This window comes from Canis lupus, chromosome 21 (assembly GCF_011100685.1).
Source record: "Canis lupus familiaris isolate Mischka breed German Shepherd chromosome 21, alternate assembly UU_Cfam_GSD_1.0, whole genome shotgun sequence".
Lineage (NCBI taxonomy): Eukaryota > Metazoa > Chordata > Mammalia > Carnivora > Canidae > Canis > Canis lupus.
This window is the reverse complement of record NC_049242.1, coordinates 23,769,928-23,794,652: the sequence shown is the minus strand read 5'-3', so window position 1 is coordinate 23,794,652 and position 24,725 is coordinate 23,769,928. Positions and strand designations below refer to the sequence as shown.

At 47.1% G+C, this 24,725-nt stretch overlaps 1 protein-coding gene and 2 long non-coding RNA genes across 7 annotated transcripts in view; 2 read left to right on the top strand and 1 right to left on the bottom strand.

The window, feature by feature from the left end:
- Positions 1-9,820, bottom strand: part of CHRDL2 (chordin like 2) — a 32,603-nt gene extending 22,783 nt beyond the window's left edge. For 2 of the 3 annotated variants that reach the window (XM_038568634.1, XM_038568635.1), the window contains exon 1: positions 9,433-9,819. In XM_038568634.1, coding sequence (XP_038424562.1) covers positions 9,433-9,514 — 82 coding nt within the window. In that variant the 5' untranslated portion in view covers positions 9,515-9,819. Of the gene's footprint in view, positions 1-9,432 lie in introns of all 3 variants that reach the window. The other variant, XM_038568636.1, reaches the window with a different exon arrangement.
- Positions 1,029-10,850, top strand: LOC111091530. Of its 2 annotated transcripts, XR_005375647.1 has the most exons (5): positions 1,029-1,495; positions 3,836-4,423; positions 5,335-5,473; positions 8,091-8,362; positions 10,730-10,850. It is a non-coding gene; the product is annotated as an uncharacterized LOC111091530 (long non-coding RNA). The 2 variants fall into 2 exon arrangements; XR_005375648.1 differs by lacking the exon at positions 8,091-8,362 and having other exon boundaries at positions 10,730-10,820.
- A 319-nt stretch (positions 10,851-11,169) lies between these two features.
- On the top strand, positions 11,170-16,444 carry LOC111091530. Of its 2 annotated transcripts, none has more exons than XR_005375645.1 (3): positions 11,170-11,303; positions 15,386-15,594; positions 16,396-16,444. It is a non-coding gene; the product is annotated as an uncharacterized LOC111091530 (long non-coding RNA). The 2 variants fall into 2 exon arrangements; XR_005375646.1 differs by having other exon boundaries at positions 11,205-11,303; positions 15,389-15,594.
- Positions 16,445-24,725: the final 8,281 nt, after the last annotated feature.

Below are 24,725 nucleotides of genomic sequence, written 5' to 3'. Positions count from 1 at the left end.
CTCAGTCTGCTTCAGTGGCCACTGGGGACCATAGAAGCACACGGCTTAGCTCCCTCCCTGCCCCCTCCCCTGCTCCCCAAAGCAGAGGGGGGATCAGACAGCAGATTTATTTCCCAGCAAGGCCCAGGCTGGCCCGTATCAAATGAGCTGTGTTTATCTCTCAGCCTCTGCTGGCAGAGAGGGCGGGACACAGCCCCAGCTGGGGTGCTTGTCAGAGCCAGCCCAACTCTCCAAGGACTGAATAATGTCTTTCTTCCTCAGTCCCCTCCCCCAACCAGGGAGGGGCCGATTGCGACACGACCACCTTCCTGGGGGCGGCCCTGTGGCCTGGCTCCTGTGCCAGTTGGCACCCCAACCCCTCACTGCCTGCTCAGAGCCTGGAGACAGAGAAAATGTCTTAGCCCATGCCCAGGCCAGGAGGCTGCTTGCCCCACCAACAGACCTGGCAGCAGCTGAGAATATTGGGGGCCTGGCAGGCTGGTCCCTCAACCCCAGGGGGCCTCCTGCAGCCACAGCCACAGCACACCACACCCTCCAAGATGAGAGGCACAAGGAAGGGTGACATTGCCTGGGGTTCCCTCTTATACTAAGGAGGTGAGTGCCCAAAGCTATGCCAAAGCCAGGGGGAAGGAGGAATGGCCAGGCCTCGGTGGCTCCATCCCTGCAGTCCTGGCATTAGCCCTGATCCTTGCTAATGGCCGGAGGACGGAGCTCTAGCTCCTTATGCCACGAATTCACTGTGTGACAATGAGGAAGACTTTTCTTTCTCTGATCTTCAGTTTCTCCCCTGCAAAATAAGAGGGAAGGTGAACTTTGATCTCCAAAGGTTTCTAAACAGATACTGATTATGAATCCATGATTTCATAATCCTAAGACTCCAAAGCTCTAGGTTTCTAAGATTCAAGACTTGAGAATTCTGTGCTTCCAAGAGCCTACATTCCATGAGAACATGAAGCTTCTAGAACTGCATGATTTTGTGGTTCTAAGATTTGATCATTTCAAACTTCCATGATTTAGGATATATTGAGGGTCTCCTATAGGGTCTCCTATACCCATCAGTATATGGGTATAGGAGACCATCCTGGTTCTCAGGAGCTCCAATGTGGGCTAGGATAAGGTTCAGGGAGCCAGTGGGGGCTGATCTGAGTAGCATGAAGAAGGAGGCAAAGCATGTCTCTCACATCCCCTCCCTTCCCATCTATTCCTTTTGGTCTTCTGTGGCCTTCCATATCTGCCCTTGGTCCTGCCCTTTCCACCCATATGCATCATCTCATCCATCTGCACCCACATCCCTCTTCCCAACTCAGGGGGGCACCTTCTCTCAGGTATCTTTAGAAGTTAATGGTCCTTAGCAGTGATATTTAATCCAGGAAAAAGACAGTAGTGGAGGAAGTTTTCATTTGAAAAGGACAATTGGCCCTGCTCCAGGCTTAAGATAGAGAAAAATTAAAGTTGGACAGGTCTCTTGCCCCTCAAAACCCCTTACTCAGTGGAGGTATGTATATAGTCCAAAGACTCTGGCTTTGGAATCAGATAGGTAGGGGTTCTGATTGGTTTTGGGTTTTATTTTATCAAGGGAGGGGCAGGGGGAGAAGTAGAGAGAGAGACTCTTAAGCATGGAGTCAGAGGCAGGGCTCGATCTCACAACCCTGGGATCACGACCCTGAGATCATGACCTGAGTCAAAACCAAGACTGAGACATTTAACCAACTGGGCTACCCAAGCACCCCAGATCTGACTTTTATCTGCAGCCTGAGTTTAGATAAGTTACTTATTCACTCTTGGCCTCAGTTTCCATAGCTGTCAAATGGGATTAGTAATAATCTCTACCTCTCTGGATTATTGTAGAATTAAATCAGATAACATATGTAATATACCTAGCACCTGACACATATTAGATGCTCAATTAAATGGTAGGCTATAAAACAAAAAGTAGATCTGGGTTCTGACTCCAAACTACCCTACCAGCTTTTACTTCCATAATTCTATGGGCAGCCCCCAGGCACCCATTAGGTTGTGAACATCATGGTAACTGCCACTGAGGTAAACCTCTCAGGTGTCATTTATAACCTTACCAACTCTGTTTCCTGTGGCTCCCCACACTCTCCTAGCTGCAGTCACAAGCCGGACTCCCTCAGCACCCCTGGGCTTACATAGACCTCAGGGCCGGGATATAGAAATCAAAGTGGAGGGGTAAGGGGCTGGAGATCAGGCTGGAGAGGGAGGGAGAGGCTCAGGAAGGGCCTTGAAAGCCCAAAGGGCAAAAGAAAGCCATGCAAAAGTTTTAAACCAGGGTGTGCCTGTGGTCATATTTGCATTTTAACATAATCACTGTAGCCACAGAAGTGGAGAAAGGATTGGAGCAGTTGGAGGGCAAAACTGGAGACAGAGAGACCATGGGAGGTTGTTGCAGAGAGGTTGTTGCAGTCACTGGTTTTGAAAGCATGCTGGCCTGAGCCAAGATGGAAGCAGTACCCACAGGTAAAATGCAGATTTGGGGAATACTTCGGAAATATGGTGGGTGAGCTTTGGGGCAGGCTGGAAACAGTTGGAGAGGGAAAAGGAGTAGTCCAGGATGTGGCTGCAGCTTCAGGCGGGTGGACGCGGAGCACCTGACACGCCAAGCAGGGATATTATCATGAGTTAGAATAGCTTATCATCGGGGATCCCTGGGTGGCTCAGCGGTTTAGTGCCTGCCATTGGCTCAGGGCATGATTCTGGAGTCCCGGGATCAAGTCCCACATCGGGCTCCCTGCATGGAGCCTGCTTCTCCCTCTGCCTGTGTTTCTGCTCCTCTCTCTCTCTCTGTATATGTCTCCCATGAAGAAATAAATAAATAAAATCTTAAAAAAAAAAAGGATAGCTTATTATCATTAGGAATAGTACTATTACTTCCTGCTCTTCACTCAGTTATGGAGCTTCTGTGTATCAGGTCTTATGCATGTTGGTGGGCCTGGGCTATGACTTAGTAAGACACAGTCCCCATCCTCAAGGAGTTCACAGACTCATGAAGAAGATGGATGGATGGATAAAATACAGTTGACCCTGAACAATATGGTTCTGAACTGTGCGGGTCCACTTGTTAGTGGATTTTTTTACAGTTCAGTACTGTACCTGTATTTTCTCTTCCTTATGATTTTCTTCATAACATTTCCTTTTCTCTAGCTTACTTGATGTAACATATAAGATACGAATTAATCCACTATTTATGTGACTGGTAAGGCTTCAAGTCAACAGGAGGCTATCAGTTAGTTATTAAGTTTTAAAGGGGAGTCAAAAGTTACGTGCAGATGTTTGACTGTGCCGGGGTTGGTGCCCCCAACCCCCACATTGCTCAAGGGTCAGCTATACATCAGTGTGGCAAGTTCTATTATACTGGAAGCACAGAGTCTTTAGGGAAGGCTTCCCTGAGAAGATGCCTGAGCTACATCTTGAAGTAGTTAACCAGGTGCAGACAGAGGGGAAGGGCCTGTCTGGCAAAGGGAGCTACACAGCCAAGGCACAGAGGTGGGGGTGACTGTGGTTCATGCAAGGCCGCTCATGGCGGGTGGCTGGCATGTGCTAGTGCCCTTCCTTGCCTGAAGCGTCCACTTGGAGAGGCCACAGCCACAGCTCTTCCCTAGCTTGATACTGGCTTAAAGTGATTGGACTCGGCTGATCTCCTCTGAATTGAGGGGCAGCGGTGTTTACTAGACAGACTCTGAATGTTATCATGTCACCCCAGTCTGTTAAGCACTGGCTCTTGCCTGCTTTTCCAGCAATACTCTCAGTGGAGGCCTTGTTTTCAGCCTCACTTCCTCTTGCTGAATTTCTCACTCTTGCACCACCCCACCAGGCTCTTTCTCACGTCCCTTCCTCCCGCGCTGTTTCCTCCCCACCTTGGAATGTGATTCTCCATCTCCACTTTTGGCCAGCTCATTCCCGTTCTTCAAAAGCCTGCAGATGCCACCCTGTTGATGAAGCTGCCCCATCCTTCCAGGCCAGCAGCCTCGGGCTCCCATGGAACTAAGTTCAGCCCTCTATGACAACTCTCATCACGGGATCGGGAGTACTGACTAAGTGCATTCTTCTTCCTTACTACACTCTGAGCTTCTTTAGAGCAGGAACCGTATCTCATTCATTCATGTATCTCCAGTGCTCTGCGCAGCCCCTACACAGAGTTGGCGCTCCATAAATGAATGCGCTGTGAAAGAATGAAGAGTCAAGGGAGAGGGGAGGTTCTGGATGTATGGCCCTTGATCCTGGAAACCTCTAACAAGAAGAATGCTTCATTCATGTGATAAGGCCTTGCCACCTACCAGGAATTGGCTCTTGACCTCTCCTTTCCAGCTCTCATCACCTGAACTCCCAAATCAAACACCATATACAGAAAGGTCAGGAGCCCAGGCAGGGGAGGGGATGAACAAGCCCATGATCTTCACATGTAAGTAAAAATTTCCAATTTGTCCCACCCAAGGCCATCCCACAGTCCACAATGAAACTGTCAGACTATGATAAAGGCCCTCAGAGGAGATAGTTAGGAGTGGGTGGTAGGACTGGGAATTCTTCCAGCAATAAGCAGGAAAGACAACCAAGAAAGAAGCTCCTGGGCTGTGGGGGAAGCTGGAGAGGACTAGGGGGCTTGAGATGTGAGGAGAGAGGCCCAGGACTATGGCTGGTCCCCAGCCTACCAGGACCTGAGCAAGCCAGCTGCAGAGGAATGTGAGCATGTTCACATCTTTTCCCTTGTGCCCACACAGGCATACTTCATTTCTTTATAGTTCCCATTCACACAAACCTGCTTCTCTCTAAGACACAAGCTCTGCTCTGGGCTCTGGCACCCAATGGGGGAGGCCTCCTAAGGGAATCAGAAGTGAAAACCTCAGATTCTTAGGAGCTAAGCTGTGTGATCAAGGGAAAAGGCCCTCACTTCTCTGAACCTGACTCATCTTCTCTGGCACATGATAGATGTTCAGGAGCATAGAAGGACCACAAAGGAGAGGACCGTCAAACCAGGAAAGACAGGGCAGCCCGGTGGTACAGCAGTTTAGTGCCGCCTCCAGTCCAGGGTGTGATCCTGGAGACCTGGGATCGAGTCCCACGTCGGGCTCCCTGCATGGAGCCTGCTTCTCCCTCTGCCTGTGTCTCTGCCTCTCTCTCTCTCTGTGTGTCTCTCATGAATAAATAAATAAAGATTATTAAAAAAAAAAAAACAGGAAAGACAGCTCTCCTACTGGCAACGGTTAGGGGGCAGAGAGGAGATTATTTTCTTCTGCCTCGGACATCTACACTTAGATCTGCAAACTCTTGGAAAGTTAGGGGCTGAGAGATGATATCCAATCCTTTATTTTACAGATGTGGAAACTGAGTCCTAGAAGACGGACTAGGACTTGCCTAAGATCATCGATTTGTGCCAGCGCAAACTCCAACAGTCTTCAGATCTAAGGGGCAGAACCAGAAGAAATGGCTTTAAATTGAACACAAAAGGATCCAGGTGAGACATAAGGAGGAATCCTGACTATAAGAATGGGTGTCAGAAAAAGACTGGAGCGGCCTTCTCTGGTACGGGATGGGATCCTGTTCAGGAGGTTGCCTGAAATGATCTCCGCACTTCACCTCCCAGAGGGCAGCGCTCTCACACCAGTCCTCTTTGGGAGTCCAAGGGATTCAGGATCCCTCTCCCAGAGACCGGCGCCATGGCTAGTGGCTGGGGGAACTTGAGAGGCCAGTCCTAGAACAGGTGCAACAGCTGGAAATAACTGCAGCTGTTGCCCGGCTCCTGCTCAGCAGCCTGCTAGCGAGTGAGTAAGACAGAGACCTCTACTGGTGGGAGAAAGGAGGTGCAGAACCACCTAGACAGACCCAGAGAGGGCCCTGCCTGGAGCCGGATAGCAAGCCTTCACTCAAGTGCCCCCCACCCCAATGTACACCTGGACTGGAAGATGGGATGCAACTAAGCTGAACAGCAGGGCAAGGTCTCTACTGGTGGGTCTCCCTCCAAACCAACCGTTCTATACCTTCTGGGTTCACTTTCCTGGGGTCTGAGGATCGGATCTACTCTTCCCTAGCAGGGCAAGAGTATCAGGCTGTAGATTGAAACTCCCTCAACTTCCTTTTCAAAAGCCCACAGCAGACTCAGAAGCGAGGCAACAGCAACTTCGGATCCTAGAGTCTTAGAATCATGAGATGTTAAAGCCAGAATTGTTCTCAACGATTGTCTATTTGGGTGAACCATCTCTCTTTACAGCTGGGAAAACCGAGCGGCAAAGAAAGGCAACTTGTCTGGTGTCACAGTTGGAATTAGTAGCAGAGCCAGGCTGAAGCCCTGACCTTCTGACTCCAATTTGTCCTCTATACCACATCATATGATGGGAGCTCCCTTCCTGCCCCATCTCTGCTTCTGCAGTCTGGGATGCTGTCACCTGGGAACAGAAGCTTTGATTCCCACTGTACACATAGCCCTTGGAGAGAGGATATAGAGTTTGATGTTTCTACTTGATAACTGTCTCCCAAAAGCAGGATTGGACAGTGGGAAGGAAGAGAAAGCGGAAGCATGCCGGATACCCTAAACAGTGGGAGCAGAGGGGAGCTGAACAATCAGTAAAGGAAGAGCATGATAGAGAGGCACTGACATAAGAGAAAGAGCACTGGAGAGAGAGTCAGGATACTACGCAGGTCCTCATTCCACAGAGGGATGGGTGCCCAAACTAACATCATGCATGTATGTGGCTCTGCCTGGGATTGAGATCAGTATCAGTTAGTGACCAGGTCATGGACCTAGAATGGAATCAGGGTTCAATCTGTGGTCAGAGTTTTGAGGATCAGGGCTCAGCCTGTGGCCAGAGTTGAGACTCAGTCCTCGTTGAACTCAATCTGTGGCTGGAAACAGAGCCAAGGACAGAATAACCTTTGTTTGACCAGCCTTGCATTGTAACTGAGGAGCAAACAGCTCTGTGTGCTCACAGGCCTTTGGCATTTCTGTAGGGCCGAGCCACCTCAGGAGTCTGACATGATGCAGACTTGAGAATTTCCATCTGTTGGCACCACTAATGAAAGCACCCAAGGTGTCACCAGGAGGTTTATTATGCACGACAGGCCTGGGATCTTACTTGGACTAAGACAAGGACCTTCATAAGAGACCCCCAAATAGGACCCTTGCAAATGACTATAGAATAGGATTGTTCCTAGATTCATGGATTGACAGCACTAGACAAAGTGAAGCTCAGAGAAGGGAAGTGATTTGTCCCAATTCACACAACCATTAAGTGACAAATCTGTTGTTATTTTCTTTAACAAATTTGCTGTGTGAACTTGGGCAAGTCACTCCCATTTCCTGGGCTTCAGTTTAACTGTAAGGATAGGAAAATTGCAGGTAGGAGCAGATGATTTTCAAAGCTCTTTCAGCTCTGTCATCCCCAAATCTGAACACATCCCTCTGAATGCCAGTCCACCTCACCTTAATTCAAGTCTGCTCTGAGTTGTTCTCTTGCACATCTGGAAGCTAAGCTCCAGGCTGTAGGTGACATAGAATGGCAGGACCCAGTGAGAGGTATGGGCCTGAAGGCCGGTGGAGGCACAGCGGAAGGAGACTGAAGTGGCTTAGGTGGCCAGGAAAAGTGTGTTGGAAGAAGTGTGACCCAGCAAGGTGATGAAGGGCTGCCAAGATATGGGAGGTCCACAGGAGGGGTGTGGGTAGGACATTAGCAATCATGCACAACGATCTGATTCTGGGCCACCTTTCAGAGATGCATCGAGAGCAACAATGTCTGGAGAAAAGCCTTGGGGGCTAAGAATGATGAGCCAAGAGGAAGGGAGGCGGGCAGGGAGGGCATTCTGTGGTAAGTCCCTTTTAAAATGTTAGGAGGAAACCTCCAGGGCCCAAGGAAAGGGAGGAGACATTTACTGAGTGCTAGGCATTGTGCTAGCTAATTTAACACAGTCCCCTTCTTTAATCCTCCCAAGAACTCTTTGGGTTCCAGGTACCATCTGTGCCTTAGATGAAGAAATTGAGGCTCAGAGAAGTTGTGACTTATGAAAAGTCACACAGCTACTAAGGGGCAGAGGCAGGACTTGAACCCAACACTGAGTTCTTTCCATTACTTGTTGCTAAGGACTTCTATGAGTCTCATGCTGCTGGCAGCCCAGAGACGACCAGACATGCAGCTTGCCCTCACAAGCAGAGACAAGAATGAAACAAAATCCAGCACCACCAGCTCCAGAAAGTCACGTGCTAAAGAAAGGCAGCAAAAGAAAGGGGAGCTGAGCTGTGGAGAGGACAGAGCACTACGCTGGGGCTTGGGAAACCGGGGTCTTCATCCCAGGCTCTGTGCCGGGTAACCTGGAGCAAACCCTTGCCCCTCCTGGTCCTCAGTTTCTTGATCAGGTATTTTAGGGTTTGAACTAAGCTCCTTCTTTCTCATTAAGTGAATCTTTGGTTTTGTTTTCCATCCTCACAGGATTCCCCAAGAGACTGGGGATGGGGAGGGGGTCTGCTGGCCTCTTGCAGGGACAGGGGGAAACTGAGGTCCGGAGAGATTACATAAACTTAGGCATATATGCTCTAAGTGGAGAAGTATGAATTAGGGGACTGATATTTTTAAAGATGCTACCATGTACCAGCTATTTGCTTGACATATTTTCTCCAATTTAATTCTCACAACAGTCCTGGGATTTTGATTCCCATTTTATAGATTAGGAAACTGAGGCTTAAGAGAGGTGCTCTCCATCTGATGGTATTCAAAAGATTTGGGATAGTGAAGACTGGCCTATCTCCCTGTGCCTTCCTGCCTCCCAGAGTCTTACAGCTCCAAATCAGGGATTCTTCCAGATGCTGGCGGCGGGGGGGGGGGGGGGGGGGGGGGGGAGTATAGGATTTGGAATTGAAGAGCTCAGGCTTTGGATGGCTTGCTAGCTCTGTAAACTTCAGCAAGTTTCTTCTATCAACCTGTTTTCTCATCTGTAAAATGCAAATGACAATACCCACCTCATGGAAGTGTTGTGAGAATCACAGGGGGTAACAGAGTGAGGTTATCTAGTTAGCTCTTCTGTCTTTCCATGGGTTCCTTTTGAATGCAGTAGTCTACATCTTCATCACTTTTGTCTGCACCCTTGCAGCCAGACATGCCTGGCTCTCTCCTGAGAATGTTAAGCACCACCACCAGGCAACACACATGCACAGTGTCCTGCCCTCTCCCCCACTGTCCTCAGTCCCCTCATCCTCAGGTCCATGGCAGCAGCCCCCTTGGCTCTGAGTTTTCCCAGGTCCCCCCAGTCCCCACCCCTGTATCCCAAACTCATCAGCCCATACTGGCGGGCAGAGGAGTCTCCGCTCTCCCCCGCACAGGTGCTGCCCTGACGGCTGTCAGAACAGTTTGGGTCCCCAAGTCCCGGCACTTTCCCACCCACCACCCCCCGCACCTCCCAGGGGCTCGAATCCCTCCTCTGCCTACTTACGGGCTCGAGCGTGGGAGTCCAAGGGGAACCAGAGCAGCGCGAGTCCCAGCAAGGAGGAGAGGACCCTTACCTCGGGAACCATCCTTCCTTCCTTCCCCCAGGGCCAGGCCGCCAGGCGCTGAGCCGGGAGGGGCGTGGGGGAGAGAGTGAGACGAGGACACTGAGGCAGAGGGGCACAAAGCAAGGCGCAGACCCAGGGAGGGCTGCCGCCGCTACCGCGGGGAGACCGAGAAGGGTGGCGAAGGGGAGAGGCCGAGGCTGGGTCCAAGGTGGGAATGAGAGGAAGGTGGAAAGAGGGAGAGATGGAGAGATGGAGGGAGGTACGGCAAGAAGGAGAAGCAGTAAAAGCAAAGGAGAAGGTGAGAGGGAGAGGAGGAGGAGGAGGAGGAGGAGGAGGAGGAGGAGGAGGAGGAGGAGGAGGAGGAGGAGGAGGAGGAGGAGGAGGAGGAGGAGGAGGAGGTCGGGGAGGACAGGGGTCTGCGGGCGCGCAGCGTCGGGCGAGGCGCGCGGCACCGGCGGGCGGCCCGGGGCGCGCGGGCTAGAGGCGGCCGGCGCCCCCCGCTCGGCGGGCTCGGGGTCGGGCTGCGGGGCCCTGGGGCCCGGCGGGGCGGCGGGTACCGGCGGCGGCGCGGCGGCCGCGGGGGCTGGCTGAGCGCGGGCCGGCTGTGCTCGCCAAGGGCGCCAGGCGCCGCGCTCGGGCGCATTTGTACTTTGCCGCGGGAAGCAGGCAGCCCGGCCTGGCGCTGGCCTAGCCCTGGCGCCTCCTCTGGGGCACCGCGGGCTCGGGGGATTGGCCACCCGAGAAACAGGCCCACTTCTCCCCTCCTCTCTCGTGCGGGTCTCCGGGACGCACGCTCCAGGCGCGGCGCCGAGCGGAGGCGAGAGGGCTCGGGAGGGGGAAGGGGCCACCCGGACCACGGGCTTTAACCCCTGACTCCCCGCGGCGCCCCGAGCGCAGGACGACGCGACCCAGCGAGGCTTCAGGTGGAGCTGCGGGGTGCGGCGGGAGCAGACGTCGGGGTGGCGAGCGCTCGGGGTCGGGCGGGGGCGTGCGTGCACCGAGCTCTGGGCGGAATCGTGGCACTTGCCGGTCTTAATTCTGTTTGTGGTCTTGGACACGCCGCCTCAGAATCTAAAAACGGGGATCTTAACGCCTTCCACTTTTTTTTTTTTTTTTTTTTTTTGCGAGGATGAAATGAGATAATGAACGTCAAAGTACTTAACATCTCAAAAAAGAAGGGGTCCTAATTCCAGGCAGCTGGAATGCCCTTACCACAGTTCCCCTTCCTACCCACAGGCTCCGTGCCTAGGTTGAAATCCAGTCCAGCGGGATTCTTGGCCCTTTCTCTGGACGTCTTCCTCTGCTTTCCCCCCTCCCACTCCTGAAGCAGGACGTGATCTCTCCTTTGTCTCTGCAGATAAGGCCTGTACCTCTCTGAGAGTGATGGCCATGTTCAGTTCTCTTCAGTGAGAGCTGGTTGTCAAAGTGTCAAATTTCTCACCAGAAGGTGAGCTCCCTGGGGATACAGCCCTGAAAACCATGGTTAGTGCTCCATACCTTGTGTCCAATGAGTGGACGAATTAGTAAGACCTCTGAGCTTTCCCGATAAGAAACACCCAGGCTCTGAAATCAAAAGGGCAGGGTCCTTCTCCTGGCTCTCCCCCCAACTTGCTGGGCCATTTTGGTAAAGTTCATTTATCCCACATTAAACCTCAACTTCCTGCCCAGCTTTTCTTGCAGAGCTATTGGAAAGTCCAGTGAGCACAAGAGAGGAGAGGGTCGAGTAAAGTAAGAGGTGAGACAGGATGCTGAGCCACATGCCATTCTGATAGAGAATCATTTCCACACTTCTGGCTGGCTGTCTATAAAGGTACAATAAGGCTGGGCTCCCCATGCCCATGTGCTGCCAGGCTATCCCCTCCAGAACAGAGGGTGCTGGGAAGAAACAGTGATCCCCAAAGATGGAGTTTCGCCATGGCTTTCAAAATCAGGGACAAGCATGATCTACCTCCTAGGTGCCCTTCAAACTTCATTTCTCCCGCTCTCATCTGGCCAGTCTCTTTCTCTTCCTTGAGTATACTTTAACAGATAATGAGAGCTATGTATGTCATCTTGCTTCCCTTTTTGCCTTGGCTTTCAGGGAGCTCAGAGTTAAATGTAGTGCATAGTTGCAGAAATAATCTCATCCTAAGAATCTGAGACAGAGATCTTTTCTTTTCTCCATCTTTGCTTAAAGTCTGTTGCACACATATATTCATGTCTTAGATGAATTAGGATCAGCCTGTGCTATATCCCACCCGTTCTACTTCAGGAAAGGTCTCTAGCATGAAACCAAAACATGCCTCAATCCTCCTCTCCATCCACACTGCTCCCAGCATTGGGGCCATTGTCATCCCTTCCCTGGACTTTGCCAACAGCTTCTAAGCAAGGCTTCCATCCTAATTTAGGCTCCTCCAGTGTATTTTCCTCACGTGAGCCCTACGAATTATGCCGATCGTGTCTACTGACAAATGTGATCACGGCACTTTCTCCTTAAAATTCATTATTGGAAATAAATAAATAAAAAACATGAAATGCAGTGCAGTATCCTGGATTGGATTCTGGGACAGTAAAAGGGCATTAGTGGAAAAAGCTGGTGAATGAAGTCTATACTTTAGTTAATAGCTATGTACCAATCTCGGTTTCTTCATCTGAACAGAGGTTCTCTGGCTACGTGAGATGTTAGCATTGGGGAAAGCAGGGTGGAGGATATATGGTTCTTAGGTTAAGAACACTGTACTACCTTTGTCACTTTTCTATCAATCTAAAATCTTTCCAAAATGAAAAGTTTATTGAATAAATAACAGAAAAAATGATAAGCTTCCTATCATTTACAGAATAAAATCCAAAGTTGTTAGCATTGGATTCAAGCCTGTGCACATTTTGGCTCCTACTTACCAGTCCCATCTACCCTATTATTCCACCACTCACTCACTTCCACAAACTGCACTTTCACACCTTCATGTGTTTGTGTTTTCCTTCTGCCTGTACCATCTTTTTCCTCCTCTAGTTAGTGAATTCCTTTTAACTTTTCAAAAGTCAGCTCTGAGTGACTTCCTCTCTGAGGCCTTCCCAAGGTTCCCCAAACAAAGCAAATTTTTTGTCTTCATTTTCCAGAGCACTTTGTATTGTAAGCTACTGGAGTGTAAATATTTAATTTGCATTTTGGAGTAAATATTTATTTGCATTTCTACTCAGTACTGTGGGGAGCAGGGTCCTTTTTTCATTTACATTTATACTTCTAGCATTTAGCAAGGTCCCTGACACACAAAGAAATAAATGCTTCATGAATGAGTGAAGACTTCAATGACTTGAAAAGATATTACTCTTTCATGGAGGAGCCTTCAGCATACGTATTGCCCTTGGTTTTAATCAATGATTGACATAAGAAACAAGCACTTGATAGAAATCTCTGCATCTTCTGTAGAATTGTTGTTGAAGATGGGTGTTCATTAAGATAGTTGTCCCTTAAGAAAGGAGATTGTATAAATTCTTCCAAAATCTAGTCAGAAAAAAAAAAAAAAGTATCCATCCAGAGCAATTTGTTGCACCAAACTTGGCACCTGTTGCTAACCTCTTAGGGAACTAGCTTGTTGCCTTCCAAGGCAACCCATTGCACTGCTGGACATCTCCATTAGAAAGTTCTTTTTTTTTTTTTTAAGACTATTCATTTGAGAGAGAGAAAGAGAGAACAGAACAGGAGGAAAGGCAGAGGGAGAGGGAGAAGCAGATTCCCCACTGAGCAGGGAGCCCGATGCAATGTGAGGCTCAATCCCAGAACTCTGAGATCATGATCTGATATGAAGGCAGATGCCTAACAAACTGCGGCACCCAAGTGCCCCGAAATTTCTTTAACTGATATGTGATTCTCTGTGACTCCCCCCATGGTTCCTAGCTCTCCCCTCAGGGCTGTACAGAACAAGCCAACTCTTTTTGTCTCCTGGGAGCTCTGCAGAGATTTGAAACAGAGAACCTCTCTTCGTACTTGCATTCTTACCAGTTTCAGTCCTTGGACTCCTCATGCCACATTAAATTTTCTTTCTTCAAATTGTATTTCTCTTTCTTTTCTTGTACTCTCCATGCTTCTGCACTTGCTTTCTTTTCTTTTCTTTTAAGATTTTATTTATTTGTTCGTGAGAGAGAGAGAGAGAGAGAGGCAGAGATATATGCAGAGGGAAGAGCAGGCTCCATGCAGGGAGCCCAATGCGGGACTCGATCCCAGGACCCCAGGATCACACCTCGAGCCAAAGGCAGACGCTTAACCGCTGAGCCACCCAGGCGTCCCCCTGCTTGCTTTTCTAATGCCCTCCCTCTACCCATTCTTATCTGGCAGCCTTCTTTTTCCCAGATCAAAATTTACTACCTCCTTTATCTACCCAATGCTGTGCCAGGCATTGTGCTAGGTGCTAGGGACACAGTGGAGAACAAGACAAACACTGGTGCTTGTAGGCCAAGTTCTCACTGAAGTCTCTCTCCTGGTGTCTGAGTTAGCTTCTTTCTCCTTCATGCTTCTATATTTCCATTATAGCACTTACCACTTATCACATTGTATCATCAAAGGTTTCAGGTCACCTTCTCTGAGTGAGTTCCTCCAGAACATAGACTACTCTCTTCCCTAACCTTCACACAGCTTTGGACATAGTAGCTGCTAAATAAAGGTTTGTTGAAGAATATCTTTCTTCCTTTAGATAGTCCTCTTGTGACCTGTTATTTGTGGCTAAGACCTCCTCCTGGCCTGCAGGCTGCTTGATTATGTAAAATTAGTGTAGTGATAAAGATCAGAGAGATCAGCATCAAGGAAAGACTTCTTAACCCGTCCACTTAATTCTGTTAAGACTCTAAAATCAGATTCATCTAAGAGTGAATGTAAGACAAGACTACATAATAGAAATTCTACATCAGTGGTGTGCTCCTAAATGTGTAACAACCAGCTCTCCAGGGGAACAAAGCCCTGGTTTATAGCAGTTGCCAATTTCCATGGTGTAGATACTCCCACCTTGGCCAATTTCAAGCTACTGATATGACATAACTGAATGTGGAGTTGACAGCAGGACACCATTATGTAGTATTTCCATTGGTCCAATAGATATAAATAATTTCAAGAATATTGATAATAAAACATAGTAATATAATAAGGAGTTGAGTTTGAATGTTTTGAATATAACTTATTTGTGAGTTTATGTAATTTAATGTTCAGAATGATCATGTTTAACAACCAGCTTGTAAAATTCCTAAGAATTTAACACTCAGCTCCCCTGAGCCCTTAGAGCCAGCTCTAGGACACTGCCCTTACTCAGTGATGCCCTGAAAGGTGTGAACTGATTGAGTCTTTGAAACTGGGTCCAGTTTAGGTACATTAGGAAGAAAATCTTGTTTATAGGAACTGTCAAAGTTAATTTACTTATAAATTGAATAATCCCCACTCCACTTTCACTCTTCAGCCAGGTTGGAGTTACTTATCCATACAATAAATCTTTACTTAAAATAGGAGGGAGGAGGAGGGGCACCTGGGTGGCTCAGTAGGTTTAACATCTGCCTTCAGTTCAGGTCATGATCCCAGGGTCCTGGGATGGAGCCCCACGTCAGACTCCCTACTCAGCAGAGAGTCTGCTTCTCCCTTTCTTTTTCCCTCTGCTTCTTCCCCTGCTTGTGCTCATGCTCTCTCTCTCTCTCCAATAATAAGTAAAATCTTTTAAAAAGCAAAACAAAAACAAAAAACCTGTTATTACTTTAAGACACATTCTTTTGCATCTCCAGATATTGTACATATAGTTGACCTAAATAAATGTTTGTAGAATGGATGTGAGGCTCATTTGTATTTATTTGTATGGGTTTTTAATGTGGCTTCGTGAACATTTCTAAGCCTTTCTTTTCTTTTCTTTTCTTTCTTTTTTTTTTTTTTTTAAATCTCAGCAGGCCCTCTCTTCCCAGAACAGTCTGCAAATAGAGATTCTGATGGAGAGAGGCAACAGTAAAACAGGATGGGAGAAGACATAGCCCTTAATTTCACAGGGCTCTCATGAAGGAAACTGAGTGGGGACAAGTGTCTTCGGAAGACACGGAGTGGAATCATCCTTCATCCAGATCCTAAGCTCTGCTGCCAACCAGAAGCCTCTTCTATGGTAGGTGCCATCACTAAGCAAGCACAAAGGAGAGTGGAACTTATATTCTTGCCTCCTCCATGCTCATGCTCTGGGGGGCCTTTGCAAAGCAGTTTGCCCTCAGAGACTTTTCTCCCTAGGTCTGTGATGATATAACTAGAGTGCTAGAGAATGGTGCCATATAACTTGGGCCCCACAGCCAGATGGTGGCAGGCGCTGTATCCACCCACAGATGGGAATAAGGAACCACCAGTTAGCTCTGTGTTTTCCCTAGCAATATACAGATTTCTTTAATTTTTTCCAGAGTTATCTTTTAAACATGTAAATCAAGTAGTGTCAGTCATTTCCTTAAAACCTCTCCATTGCTTTTAGATTAAAACCCAAGCCCTTAACAATTCGTAAATCCTGCCATGACCTGGCCTCTTGCCTACCCTCTGACTTCAGACCATTATCCCTGTGCTTGCAATGCTCTAGCACACTGGCTGCCTTTTTCTTCCTGGGACGCACCAGGCTGCCTGGACCCTCTGGAGGGTCTTTCCCCTTGAAATCTCTCCTGCTTGGAATGCTCTTCCCTCAGCTTTTTCCCTAACACTTCATTCAGCTCAAAAACCAGTGAGGTTTCCCTGATCTAGACTATTAAATAATGACCCCTGCCAGTATTTTATATCATATTGCCTTGTTTTATTTCCTTCGGGTCGCTTATCATTATCTGAAATGTATTTCTTCGCTTGTGTGTCTGCCTCTTCCATGAACATGAAAGCTATGAAAGCTCCGTAACAGCCTGCACCCTAATTCTTTTTTTTTTTTTTTTATTTATGATAGGCACGCAGTGAGAGAGAGAGAGAGGCAGAGACACAGGCAGAGGGAGAAGCAGGCTCCATGCACCGGGAGCCTGACGTGGGATTCGATCCCGGGTCTCCAGGATCGCGCCCTGGGCCAAAGGCAGGCGCCAAACCGCTGCGCCACCCAGGGATCCCTGCACCCTAATTCTTGATCACTGTTATAATTCCTAGCTCCTCAGACAGTGCTCACTGTCTTACTGAATTTTTTTAAAAAGTATTTATTTATTTTAAGTAAGCTCTACACCGAACATGGGACTTGAATTCATAACCCCAAGATCAAGAGTCACATGCCCACCAAGCCAGCCAGGTGAGGTGCCCCTGAATGCTTTTTTATATAAATGAAAATAAATGGAGGATAGAATACTTGGGTTATCTGATTCATATGAGGAGTGAATCCTAGACTTAATTAAGACTCTGAGTCCTTGGAATTTAACCACATTAGTATTTTTATCATCATTATTATTACTTCATTTATTATCATCATACCACCACCATCATTATCAACAATGGTGTTGTATGGCACATGGGCATTCTTACTCTTTATCAAATGAATGAATGGACAGACATCAACTTTACAGCCAACCTCAAACTACCTTTATCTTACTTGCTCAAACTATTTCATCTTACTTGCTACCTCCCCCTTCCCTCATTCTAATGTCTTACATGTACTATGCTCCCAGCTACTCCGAGACAATCATTTTCACTTAGCACACCATGTCTTCACATCTCTGTGTGTTGGCTTATTCTGCTGTTCCTTCTATTTGGACTTCCTATTCATTTTTTGATAAATTCTTCCTTTAGGACCCAATTTTGCATCCCATCCAGGTAGTCACTCTCTCTTCTGTGCTTCAATGTCACTTTGCCTGCACCATTGTTGAAAAATCTTTTCCTGAATTATAGCTGTTTGTTCACATAGCTGCCTTCTCCCTGAGGTAGAGAACTCCTTGAGGACAGGGACAGGAAATTTTCTTCTCTGTATTCTCAGGAATCATTGTGGGCTTGCCACATGGCAGTTTCACAGCATTTGTTGAAATACATCTGGAATTGGGCATAGGCTACCTGCAGAGAGCCCTGTGCTAGGTGCTGGAGGAGTTAATGTACAGGCTGGTCCAAAACACAGTCCCTGGCTCTGGTGCTTACAATCTAATTAGAGATATAAGTCCTTTTCATAGGAAGAAATATAATTAAAATCTAGTGTAGTCTAGAATTAAATATGAGACAGGAGAAAGCTTAGTGTGGTGGAATATGTATAGGGCTGGACTTGGTTTCTGGTTCCTACTTTACCATGAACTCACTAAGTGGCCTTGACACATTATTTCTCTTCTTGAGACCTTGGTTTTCTTCTCTGTAAGCGAAGATATTTGATGAGAAGCCTTGGACGATTTCTAAAGCCAGATTCCTGCTCTGACATTCCGATTTTGGCTCCATGGAAACTAGGTGGAAGCGATGTGGCTAGAGCTCAGTAGTCTCGGTTTGCCCCCTGGTGGCTGCTCAGCAACATCACAGTCAGGGAGACAGCTGTAGGCTTTTCCCAGGGATGGAGATAGGAGAGCTCAGAGCCTAGTAAACAAAGAACTGTCGGACAATGATCATTCTAGAAGAGAACCAGTCAGGTTTTGCACTGGTCACTGGTAAGATGGGTAGAGAATCCTATCCTTCTGCAGATTAGAGGAACTTGGGTGATCATGCTTTCTGATTTCAGCTTCCTGCTGAACCCATTTCATACCTGCTTCTTTCCAAACCAGTCAATCTTTGGGCGGCTGCTTTGTAGTCCCTCTGACTTTTTCTTCTGCTCCCGTCACAGTGCTTTCTTCTGAGGCAAATTCTTCATTCTGGTCAGTATAACTATATATCCATTTATTTATGACAAAATGGGGGTTTTTCTCCCTCTCACTCTTTTCCTGGAGAAGGGCCTTGAGCCAAAGTGAAGGTGGTAGAAGGATTTCTTTGGTGGGATAGGGAGAAAAGACAGACTAAGACAGAATAAGACATGTGATTTACACTGTGAAAGGTGATCAACTTTAGCAGAGAAAGGGCTGTCTTTTAGGTATTTCACTCAAAGTGGTTTTGGGAAGGGCCATTTGCCCATTTATCTCCTTATTCTCTATATATTGAACCTAAAGGACTTCTTAAAGCCACCTCTCTTCCCTAAAACAAACAAACAAACAAACAAACAAACAAACAAAAACACACACACACACATACCACAACTAAATCAAAGATGGAATTGGTTGCTTGGACTCTTGGACCAGAGCCTAGAGAAAAAAGAAAAGGGACTCTGAGGGTAGGAAAGAGAGGAATAAAAACCAAGGGGAGGGGTAGGAGGGGCAGAGAGAGAGACAGAGTGAGAGCAGTTGCTGATTCCAGGTGGATTTATTGGTATCTAGACAGGAAATTTAAGAAAACTAAAGAATTATTTTTTTCACCAATGTGCTTGTTAGCCAAACAGAGTTTTTTCTTTTCTGACAATGCCATGTGCTTTGAACCTTGCTAGACATTAAAGGCATGACTAAGGGGATAACATTCATTCATCCCACATTATCTAGAATGTGCCAAATACTGTACCCAAAGCTGGCTCGGCCAAACAGGCTCATACCTTGTCTGCCTTATTCACTGCTGAATTCTCAGCAGCTCTATTATCCTGCCATGTAGCAGATGCTCAAAAGAGATTTTGTTGAATAAACGAATGGTAGCTGCCCTGTACTTTGTCCAATGATAGCTTAATTCCATGAGGGTACGAGGAAGGCTGCTTGTTTTTATTCCTCACTGATGATGATAGGATTGAGAATTATTCTTATAAAATACAAATCCATATTACTCCTTCAGCCCCAATGTTAAATCTTTCAGTAGTCCCTCAATATCCTGAGTTTCTCTGTAAAATGGAGACAATACCATACACACCTCACAGGGTTACTTTAGGTCTAAATAAGATAGATATATCATTGCTTAGCATGTTCCCAGCATATAGTAGTTGCTCAATAGATTCTACTTCCTTTGATTCTCTAATTTTCTAGCCTAATGTCCAATCAAGTGTTCTAACCTAATGTCAGTCTAGTTCTTTATTATTCTCACACAGGAATACCAGGAAGGCCATCTCCTCTGTCTACTTGGTGAACTCCTCCTCATCCTCCAGAACAGAGCTTGAATGTCCCTCTTTCTGTGAAACCTTCACCCCACTTCCTCTTGCTTTCTGCTTCTTCATTACCCTGTATATGTCTCAGTTACAGAGCTTTCCATTCTGTTATAAATTTTTCTGTTATAATTACTTACTTATACTTTTGCTTCTCTATTAAGCTGTCAACTTGAGAATTACAGGGACCAAGTCTTATTTGTATTTGTAGAGTGTTCAGAAAGAGTCTGGAGGAGGCTGAGAAGATGACAGAAGGGGTTAGCTTTAGAAAAAGAACTGCTTCTCGGGGCTCCTTTTAAGCCTCTGCCTTTGGCTCAGATCATGATCTCAGGGTCCTGGGATGGAGCTCCTAGCCCCACATCATGTCATCATGTCAGGCTCCCTGCTCAGTGGGGAGTCTGCTTCTTCCTCACCCTCTGCCCCTCCCTCTACCCATGTTCTCTCTCTCACTCGCTCACTCTCTCTCCCTCAAATAAATAAAATCTTAAAAAAAGAAGAAAAATCTCTTCCTCCTCTGAAACAAAAGGGAAGTAACTGAAGATGAGTAATAGTAAGAATGTAGCCATCTTTAAAGCAAAAGGGAAGATGCCAAGTCTCCAGGGGAAATCTGGCTTGAGGGAGGAAGAATACAAGAAGATGTTATCCCAAGAGATAAGGAGGGTAGGGGAGAGGTGGCACTGGGATGGTCTGATCCTTCTCCTTCCTAGATGTGAGGTCTCAGGAGGGACTCAGCACCTGGGCTGGTAAGAAGGGGTCATTGCACCTGTGTGGAGAAAAAACCTGTCCCCACAGAACTAGGCTGAATGGCCTTGCTTCACATCTGAGTCTTTCAGGCCAGCTGAGAGGAGCTAGAGCCTCTAATTGCTGGGAAAAAGGAAGGTTTGCAGTGATGTGTATGAGGAGTGCTCAAAGGCTAGTGGTGGTGTGGAACCCTGGACACACTATGAGAAGGAGTGCAGGGAATCTGAGCAGCAATTGCAATCCCCAGGAAATATGGTAGGAGTGGCACAGCAAAAGCAGCTGGAGAGGAAGCATTGGTATGTAGGCTGCACTGCTATTTGTTCCAACTGGCATCTTTGAGGACTGCATTAAAGTGAATCTGTGAGTCCCTCTTCTCTTGGTGGTCTGTGGTACAGGTTGGGGCTTAGAAACATAAACACACGCAACCCTGGCTCATTCTCCTCTAGGCTATGGCACTAATTGTAGATAGTTTTGTAACTTTCAAAGCACCCTTGTCAACCATTTTCAGGTGACACTTCAGAAACAACAAACCAGGGGCGCTTGGGTGGCTCAGTGGTTGGGCATCTGCCTTTGGCTTGGATCATGGTCCCAGGATCCTGGGATCAGTCTCACATCGGAGCCTGCTTCTCCCTTTGCCTATTTCTCTTCCTTTCTCTCTGTGTTTCTCATGATTAAACAAAACAAAACAAAACAAAACAAAAACCCAAAACCAAAACCAAAAACAACAAACCAATATCTCCATCAGAAAACTTTGATGCAAAAAAAAAAAAAAAAAAAAAGAAACTTTGATGCAAACAATAGAAATGGTGAGAAATTTAAGGAAAAAAGAATTTACTGGAAGGATACCAAGTTGACAGGAAGGCTGGAGAGTCGGGTGTAGAAAATGGGTTGTAACCTAGGAAGGCCAGGCAGCAGGCAACCAAGTTTGTGCCTAAAGAAGAATCTGGAATGGCCACCATCACTATGATTGGGACCCCATCCTCCCAACCACTATCAGGGACCCACTGTGGGTGGACACCTACTGTTTCTGTTGCTCTGAATAGTTCTAAACTTGTCAGTATGTCTCATGTCATTCCCTGAAGATTCAAAGTTCAGAGAGGTGTGGCCAGGTGGCCAAGCCTGGGTCATATGTCATCTAGCCACTCGGGGGGCAGGGAGAATTATAGCCTTGCTTCAGCTTCCCTAGCCTTCGCAATACTGCAAATACTGCATAGCATGGGGGCACTTCCCTGAGTAAGAAGGACTGGATATGCTGATGGCAAATGAAATAAAACAAAATGTCTACCATGCCCTCATCTTTTCTTTTCTTTTTCATGTATTCTGTTTTTGTCAGTTGTCAATTGTGATCATAATCTCAGGCTCCTAGACTTGACACGTTAGAATCATCCTCATCGCCCTCATTTTCCCACACAGTGAATAACTCTCCAGATTTCTTAGGTTTGCCTTGCCTTCTGTCTCTGCTACTGCTTTAGTAAGATTACTCTGGCAACGGCATAGAGGAAAGAAGAGACTGGGAGAAATTGGGAGTCAGACTTCTAGAATGTTAGAGCTAAAAGAGAGCTCTGAATTTATCTATCGTAGTGGTCTTATCTGGGAGGATTTATAAGAATTTCTATGGCATAAAGAAAATACACATGTTGGTATTCTACCTTCAATTTGGGGGTTCAGTGGATCTGAGGTGGGATTTTGTTGCTGTTGTTGCTGCATGTGTGTGGACCTTTCTGAGGTGCATACCAGGTTGAGAACTGCTGAATTCCAATACCCTTGTTTTAAAAATGAGACTGAGGGTGCCTGAATGGCTCAGTTGTTTAAGTGTCTGCCTTTGGCTCAGGTCATGACCCCAGGGTCCTGGGATGGGGCCCCATGTCAGGCCCCCTGCTCAGTGGGGAGTCTGCTTCCCTCCCTCCCTCTATTGCTCCCCTGCTTGTGCTTTCTCTCTTTCTCTCTGTCAAATAAATAATTTTTTTTTTTTTTTTTAATGAGGAGACTGAGGTTTACAGAGAAGTTATCAGCTTGAAATCACACAATGAATTAATGAGAGGGGTAAAGGGACCAGGACCAATCCCAGATCGCCTAGCTTTTGGTCTAGTGCTATTCAGACCTCTTGTTTTTTCTTCCCTCTGCAAAAGATAATTTCTTGTCTTTGTTTCCAAGAGAGCATGTTGCATGTCTATGGTTCAACTCTTCCAACACTAAACAGGCTTCAGATTAAGAACCCCAAACTGTCAGAAGTGAGCCCAGACCAAGGGCCCCATTTCTTTCTTTCTTTTTTAAAAAGATATATTTATTTATTTGAGAGAGAAAGAGAGTGTGCTTGAGCAAGCCCGAGGAGGGGCAGAGGGAGAGAAAGAATCCTGAAGCAGATTTTCCAATGAGTGTGGAGCCTGATGTAGGGCTTGATACCAGGACCCCAAGATTATGACCCAAGCCGAAATCAAGAGTTGGCTGCTTAACTGACTGAGCCACCTACGCTCCCCCAAGGGCCCATTTTTGATTGTAATTCACTTGATCTCTGGGCCACAGGCCTCCCTGTCAGAATCTGGGCAAAGTATCCTCAAGAATCTTGACTGGTGGGCAGCCCCAGGAGGCTCAGCGGTTTTAGCGCCGCCTTCAGCCCAGGGCCTGATCCTGGAGACCCGGGATCGAGTCCCATGTCAGGCTCCCTGCATGGAGCCTGCTTCTCCCTCTACCTGTGTCTCTGCCTCTCTCTCTCTCTCTCTCTCTGTGTGCCTCTCATGAATAAATAAAATCTTAAAAAAAAAAAAAAAAGAATCTCGACTGGAGAGTGAAATGAGGAGGATCCCTCGATAAAGGACAGTCCAGCTGAAGCCATACTTCTATGTTTGCTAGGATTCTGACTGGGCCTCTGTACACACAAGGTCTTGTTTCAATTACTCAAAGACTCTTCTTCAATTCTTGACTGTTCTTTAGCCATCTGGTTCTCATCTTGGGAATCTACTTTCCTTTTCCTGCTCTCTGACTTACACCAATCACTCTGGCTTACCACTAGTTCATACACTGTTTCTGGGCAATCTCATGGAAACCCAGGGCCTCTGGTGCCTTCTGTGACATTACATTGCTTTTTTGATTTTGTTCTCCTCTAAAATTTATGCTTTTCTATAAAGATTCCCAACAGGAAATGCCATTTGTTTAATTCCTCCTGGTCTGTATCTACCTTATTGCAAAGAAAGCAAAGGGTGGGATTATTGCTATAGTAGAACCATCTATCAGAGGGGAGCCATTTTTTAAAATCATATACCCTCTGCATCCAGAAAGGGGGCTGCCATCAGTCTGAGCACCTCAATTGGTGACTAGCCCCAGCAGGGATGACATGGCCAGAGCTGTCCTTTAGGAAGCAGCTCTAAGAGCTGTAGAGGATGGATTGGAGGAAGAGAGGCTGTGGGCAGGAGGGCAACCTAGAGGAGCTACTGTAGTAATCTAGGTGAGAGATAATGAGACATGATTTGGGCAATGGGACTGAGAGGAAGAAGAGAAGATAGGAAAACAGTCAATTTTGGTGGGAGAACTGGCAGGACTAAGAAACTGACATATCTGGGGATGAGGGAAAAGTAAAGACCACTCGGTTTAGAGCTTGAGGTCCTCGGAGGATAGTACCTTTAATAGGATAAGGGGAATAAGAAATCAGCTGTTTTGTAAGACAGTGATTTTAGTTTTGTGCACGAGGAACAGAGACATCCAAGATAATGTTTCCAGCAGGCAGTTGAACATGCAGGGCTAGACTCAGGAGGTCTGGGCTGTGGATATCAATTTGAGAGTTTAAGCTGGAAGAAAGTGTGAGGTGAGGGTGAGGCACCCAAAGAGAGAAGAGGACAGAGGCCAGAGCCTAAGGAATGTCCACATTTAAGCCCCAAACAAGGTGGAGAGTTCAAAACAGCCTGAGACAGAGCTAAGAGGTTGAGAAAAAAACCCTGGAAAGTATGGTTTTGCCAGCCAAGAGAAGGAAGTTCTGGGAAGATATGGATGGAGAGGAGGACTGACAAGAAGCTGTTATTTTTGGTAGTTAGCTGCTGGTCGCAGGAGCTGGTCACAACAGCTACCCTTAGGATGAAGCACCGAGGGAAGGTTCTGGATAATTCACAGAATCCCCGCTCACTTTAGCCTTAGTTATCTGGGTATTGCAGGATAAATACGTGTAATTACTTCATAAAGTTTAATATCACTCAGAATTTCCAAATCCCTCAGTCCTCAACTTCATCTGGTTCAATAAGAGGAAATTGCAAAGACTGGAGGGCGAGGCTGAAGACGGCATAGAAAGTAACTAATAAATATTAATGAAGTCCCGCTCTCCGCCAATCAGGCCCCGGGAGAACCTTCTCCGGGCTCCCTGGAGCCCCGCCCCCTCATAAATATGTAGATAGCCCCGCCCGCCGCGCGCAGCCCCGCCCTCTACTCTTCTCCCTCGCAACGGACTCTCCCTT